At 40.3% G+C, this 6,959-nt stretch overlaps 1 protein-coding gene across 1 annotated transcript in view; it reads right to left on the bottom strand.

The window, feature by feature from the left end:
* Positions 1 to 6,959, bottom strand: part of ZNF827 (zinc finger protein 827) — a 79,376-nt gene that overhangs the window by 10,507 nt on the left and 61,910 nt on the right. The window contains exon 9 of the mRNA XM_035899193.1: positions 1 to 19. This exon is cut by the window's left edge and continues 68 nt beyond it. Within this exon, the coding sequence (XP_035755086.1) occupies positions 1 to 19 (19 nt within the window). The remainder of the gene's footprint in view (positions 20 to 6,959) is intronic.

Genomic DNA, 6,959 nt, shown 5'->3' on the forward strand with positions numbered 1-6,959 from the left:
AGCCCCAGCTTTTCTGTTTCTATGCCAAAAAATACATAAAGAGAAAGTAAGTCATATTTTAAGAACTCTGAAGACTTGCAGATTTCATCCTGTAGGTGCCATATAAAATGCAACACCTCGACTACATGCCGTGTGATCTGGCACATGAGTTCATGTAAAAGGAAACTCCCAATGATGGAAAGGAAATTAATCTTTCATACCTACTCTAAAGCAGAACACTTGGTCAAAGTGTTCTAGACATAGGCATAGTCAAAGAGTTAAACCAGATTATGTGAAGAGAGAAAGTCAAGGGTGAGCCAGGCAAAGCATTAACCTGCAATTCTGTTTTTGTGGAGAGACCACTCCTTTGGCTTTTTCAATCACCCACCTTTGCCTGTGCATGAAGAAGGCCTCATCTCAGATGGCCTATTTTACACTGGATTATTATTCATGGCTGACAGAAGATTTCCAAACCTTTTCTTTTCTACTGACGGAGGAATATTTGCTAGGTGAGCCGTCTTACATTGAGGGAGAACAGAAGAGTGCTCAGACAAATGTTAAACCAAGAGGACACAGCACACCAAGGAGTGGGTGGCATCCAGGCTAAGCTCTATCCAGCAGCTTAGAGGGCCATCCCGTTGAAAAACAGACCCAGAGCAAGCCATTCTCTTTAAAGAAGTGGGTTTAATTGTTTCAGGAACAGAGGGAGTCTGCCATACAAAAAAGAAACTCCACACAGCATAAAACACAGACATGAAGGCACACTGTAAGGAAGTAGAAAAGGATGGGCAATGAGGAAGAGAAAAGAAAGGTACACGGTGCTTCAAGGATTTCAAAGTGTGGCCAGTTTTGATCTGGACAGAAGGGAGCAGAGAGCCAATGGAGACCAGGGATAGCAGTGATACTACTTGGCTCAATAGGAGAAACAGTGTCAGCCAGCCTTGTGTAAAGAAATCTTCTCTGCAAGGGTCCTGTTGTCTGAGGAGAAGGGGCCACTGTCATAAGAGGTACACAAAAAAAAAAGGTGCAAAACCAGCAGCTTTCCAAACACAACAGCCCGTGGTGAGGGGGCTTGGTTTAAAGCTTACTGCTGGTAAAAGACCTTCTATTTCCACTGGAATGAAAGATGCCACATGCAGAGCACCTTTCTCTAAACCGGCATCGCCTGTGGGATTGCTGCCCAGAACGAGCTCCACCAGCGCCTGTGTGCATGCTGTGATGGAGGAAAACCATTTGGCTGGGATTTGCAGGTAAACAGGAGGAAAGGAGAGGAGCTGAGGACAGGAGTACAAAAACATCTTATTGAGTGTAAGTTACTATCATGGAGGTTGGCACAAACCAGCAAAATAATCTCCATGTGATGAAGCACTGGGGAATAAACACCCCCTTGTGCAGGCAACCCCTCACTGACAGAGCCACCTACCACTGCAAATTTGACTGCCATGTCTGAAAGAGTCTCCCCTTCACAGATAGGTGTCCAGGTGGCTCCATTGTGGTTTAGGCAAAGAGCTGTCAAATACTGTAGTTAATTTAAGCAATAATAAAAACAATGTCTCATCTGGGGCAGAGATTCCACCCAGCAATCTCAGCAAGTTAAGGGATGGTCACGCCTGCCAGCCCCTTTTCAGTTGCTGTTACTTTCTCCTGTGACCCTGTAATATCTACAATATTCAGCACACCAGAGGAATTATGAGGCACCTCTGAATGCTACCACCCAACAATTCTTTCTTCTTAAAGGAATTTCTAGTTGGAGAATAAGTTCTGCCTATTTAAAATAGTCATTTTGTGAAATTAAAAAGGAAGACGCCCTCCTCCCCCCCCATCCCCTAAGGGCTGTAAGTGACCCATAACCTCCAAGAACTTCAATATAGAATGATTCTTTCGTTACTCTCCTCGAGTTCAAAACAATGGAAAAATCTGACTCTGTACTAATGCTACAGGTATTTTAGCAGAGCTTTTCGAGTACGTAATCAAAACAGTGCTTCAAGAGAGGAATATAGTAATAATTATAAGAGAAGGTCGCAAGGGTGTAGGTTGCTTCAATATGGTCACAACAAAAATGAATTAATTGGGACATATACCAAACAAGCAGGCTCAATTAAGTAAATAATTCTCTTAACAATTCACTTCAGCATTAGTCATCATCCCTCTTTTATCTCTTAAGAAGAAGATATACAATATCCGCTTCCCTATGGTGGATTTATAGCTATCGGTTCTGGGAAGCTCATGGGAAGCTGGAAAAATAACAGCTTTCTGATTATCTTGAGCTGGTAAAAGCTAGTCCCTTGCAAAGCAGCTGCATATTTTTTCATGCAAAAGAGGATACTGTAGGTGTTTTGAAAGTACTTCTATTTACTTTAAAGATTTATTCCTGGAGTCCTAACTACAGGGCTTCTTTTTTCTCTTTTGACTGAATCTTCTCTCTGCAGCAAAGGGCTTTTTCTATTCAGCAAGCTTCTTAGCTTGTTCATGGCAAACCAGAGTTGGTCTCTGGTGCAACAGGAGCCTCAGCACTTTGTGGGAGATTTCTCAGCTCCAAGGGAAGCCACCTACTTCCACCCACCTTACCCTCTCTGAGCAGCTTTGTCTGCAGCCTGGAAACTGGAGCTCTGCATCCATACAGTGGTCCAGAAACCTTCCCAGCAACTGGCCTCGCCAGTGCCCTGAAGAATCAGGTGAGTCAACATCAACATTCAGTCCTTGTGCTCTGGCTCTAATTAATGCTGGGGAATGGTGTTTTCTGTGAAGTCAGTGCAAGTCCAGTGATTCTGACACCATAATACTGGTTTGTGCACAGCATTCTCTGTGTATCCCAAAGCCTCTACCAAGACAGCCAGCATCCTTATCCTTTAAGAATACTTTACACAGTGGCCAGGAAGAAGATGGACTGAGACCAACTAATGTTAAATAATAAATCACCATTTTGAGAGATGTCCCACAGAAATCCATCTTTCACCATGACATCCCTATACTAAAATGAAGGAAAAGAAAAAAAAGGACTTAATATAGGATTTCTCCTTTAAACAAATACTCCATAGCAAATTCCAAAAATTCTATGTTAGAAAAGCATACATGACAAAATAATATTGAAATTATTAAGTAATAGACTGCATTTCTGTATGGGTTTTGGAGTTTAAAACAAAATATGCTTAGTAAAATGGAAGGCCTCCAAGTTCCTCAGTACATCATTAAAAAGTAATAGAAAGATTAAGACTCAGTAAAGTACAGGCCAGTGATAAAATTATTTTGAAATCATTTTGCATAAAAGTCTTAAGAGCTAAAAACTGTACATAAAGGTAACAATTTAGTGAAATACATCTTTGTGGACACCTTTCCTGCCCTTCTGCACCACCTGGTATAATTTCCCTACTAACCCCAAGTCAACTTCATAAGGAGTAGCTGTGCAAAGCTGATCATCCAAGATGGGGTTAGAAGCTGCCGGGACTGCCACGATCTGTATTTTCCCTGAGGTGAGGATATGGAGGGGTGAGGATATGGAGGACATCAACTGTGCCTTCTCTTGCCCCTCCAAAAGGATTAGTTTCTGGCAAACAAAGCCCAGCAGCCTGAGAGAGTTACTATCTACCCCTTTCCTAAGCTGTTGGGCATAATTCTGAACATGTATGTATTTTCAGTTTTCACATTTAGCTCTTCTTTTTTTTTTTTTCCTCTTATCCTCAAGCTGGTAATATCAATATGGAGAGTGCATTAACCACTCCTTCTGAAAAGCCTTTAGCCTGACTTTTGTCAAGAAATGCTGAGAGAGGATGCCGTATCTGGTTGAAGCTGTAACTGAAGAAGAGAACAAAGTGTGACCTGAATACCTAAGTAACTGTCTAGAGTCACCAAATCAGCCTTGTGACTGCTGGTAGCTGTCACGCACAAAACGTTCCCTAGGGACTGGCTTTGGACTCTGTTGTGTGGTACTTTGATTACTTATTTTCTTTTACTTAGCTTACGTATTTTTCAATTACTGCTTCACAGTGTTTTACACTACATCATGTTTTCATCTGTTGTTCAATGCAATGCCTACCTTTATATCTTTATACTAATAACTGAAAGAATGAAACTACTATTTACCTGAAAAAGACAAATCTAAGAAAACAAACAAAAAGTATGCTGAGGTGTCATTCAAAGAAGATAAATTCATATTTATAACCTCTGCTGGTTTACTGTCTGTTCTCACATCCTATAACTCACTTAAACAGCTGCTTCTCTGTTTCATCTTCACACCTCCGTAGTCCTTGGAAGCAACAAAATCCACAAGGGCAGATCCTTATGGTCCCATGGAATCCTACAGATATAAATAAAATAGACTGTGCTTTGCAATAAGTATTCCTTAAAGAGGTGGAAGTGAGAGGTGCTGATGAGTCTTAACAAGGAAGGTCAAAATCTATTCTCTCTCCATTCCTCTGGAAGTGCATGTCATATTTATACTTCGGGCTATTAATACAGTTTGACACCACACAGATGGTCAAGAAGAAATCAGGTAAGTAATTTTGAAAATTAAATGAACAGAAATCTTGTGAAGGGAGAAAAAGAGAGTGGTGGTTAGACTATTTTCAATCAATCCTGCTTGCAAGCCAAATGCAATGAAGAGAACAAGTTAGATGCCTAGAGGATCTGGTGACAGAAGAGCCACCCAGGGTGAGGCAGAGAGCTAAGAGGGAGAGATGGCCAAACTCAGAACAGGAGGTGAACTGGGGAAAAGGCAAATGATGGCTGATACAGAAAAGGAGGAAAGGAAGTGTGCAGTGCCTCCCTCCTCATACCCCAGGGGATAAAACTCGATGTAAAGGAAGCTTGCATGGGAGAATGCATCTAAAAAATTCCACCAAACCATAAAATGAATAAACTGATGGAGAACAGTCCTGGACAAGGTAACCAGATTTCTAAGAGCTCATGGCAAGAGGATGAACACTACCAGCAGTGCAGATGTCCCACAATAAGGCTCCTCACTTCGCTCTGAAGGACTTAGGACATTAAACAGTCATCCGATAACTTTTGGTGGCTACCAGCCCGAAGTGGATTGCTGCTAACCTGTCCTTTGCAATCTTTCAAGCACCTCGCGTTTACCCAAGAGGTAAATACACAGTATGCAACTCTATATGAATGTCACAAAAGCTTGGTCCATTTGTAAGGTGATTTCTATATTGTTATGTCTAAAAGACAAAAAGTTCAAGAAATTATTTATTCAGAAACAAGGTATTTATATCATACAAACACTGCTTTAAAAACATTTATTTTGTCAAAGACATTTTCTTTCCTCCTCCTGTCTGCATTCATCTATGTTTTTATAAAGTCTTCCTACTTTCTGTGGTGTCCCCATCATCAAAGATGCATTTTATTGCTTTGGAGCCTTCCACTTGCATGTTCATCTATCAACCCTGGCAAGTACACTGTATTTAAAAATTGAGAACTCCTTTTGTGAAATACGTAATTAAGTCTCTGCTGCAAGCTTGTTTGCTGAAAGCCTGTGAAAGGCTCACAAGCTCAAAAATATATTGACTATATGAAATGGCAGCTCTCCAAATACTATAGATTTTACTCCCTTCCCAACTTACTTTCACAAAAGTTTTATTTGTAGTACCACAATTCTTATTTCTAGTAAGTCAGTTAAAATAAACGGTGGAATCCTTCCAGATACTGTAGTTCCTGAGTAAGATACGTCTTGCGACTTATCTATGGTATCTGTGGTCCTGCAGTCTTCATTTGTCACCGCCAGCATCACAGCAACCTGTCTGGTCTTACTCTAGGATGTATCTTTTACTGTGAGCAGACTCATCCACTATTAGCCAGAGATAAGCAACTGCTTTGTTGGCATGAAAAATTTCTATATTCCCCACAAAACAAAAAAGAAATAAGAAAACTTTTGGTTTGTTGTTTTAAACTCAAGCTTCAGCTGAAATTGCAAGCTGGTTTGCCTTTTTGTTTCTGCATAATCAGACAGACTGACAGAGCAACTGCACAGAGGAAGCAGAGAAAGTCTCCTTGCTAAACAAAAAATTTGACCAACCAATGCTCTTATTTTTTTTTTCTCAAATGCTTTTGCAAGTATCTAATATTACTACAGAGTATGGTAAAAAGCAGTAATGATAATTTAAAAACCTTGATATGGGAGAAAATAGAACGCAAGTGATTTTATGTATCAGGAGCACAGTGCTTAAGTTGCTCTTTCTAAAAATATCAACCTTGAAAGTTGGAAATATTTCAATAAAGAGCTTGCATGACCCACAAAAAGAAACATTAATATTGCGCACGGAAGTATTCTAAATGTGCAATGATAGGCAACAACACTTGAAAAGGTCACTGAGAAGGGATAAAGATGTCAGGGTTTGTGAAAAGAATAAAAACAAATAAAATATGAACTTTAAATATGCCTCCATAGAGGAACATGGGAAAACAATGAGGCCCACTTCACTGCTAAGACTGAGCCCATTACTCAAAAATGGACAGTCAGAAGCAGGGTGAGAAAACCAAAACCCGAGTCAGGGCAAAGACACAGTAGGGACACACTGACTTCAAAACACAAGGCCAGTCCCCACCTTCTACCTTTGCATCAGAACTAACACCTATTTTAACTTCACTTAGACAACAGAAGACTTCTGAGTAAACAGTGAGGCTTATAATAACCTTCAGCTGCATTATAAAGCTTTAAGATTTGCTTTTGTTGTCTGTATTAAGCTTAAAACGTAAGCAACATCCAAGAAGAATGTCCCCAGTTCAAAACTTAAATTGGTCTACGTAAATTCCATGCAAGGTGTCTGAAGTTGCAGATTTTTAAGGAACCCTACAGCTTCAACAACGTTGTAGTCATTTCTTGAAAATCATTTTTGCAACATGTACACTATGACATCAAGTTGAGGATAACACTGGACAACACCCTCTATGCCCCCCAAGTTGTATCATCCACTGCACTGCTTTAGCATAAAGCATAAACAGGGTTGTCTTGGTGGTAACTTACACAATAGGAAAGAATA

The sequence above is a fragment of the Egretta garzetta genome, unplaced genomic scaffold, assembly GCF_000687185.1.
Source record: "Egretta garzetta isolate BGI_Z169 unplaced genomic scaffold, ASM68718v1 scaffold258, whole genome shotgun sequence".
Lineage (NCBI taxonomy): Eukaryota > Metazoa > Chordata > Aves > Pelecaniformes > Ardeidae > Egretta > Egretta garzetta.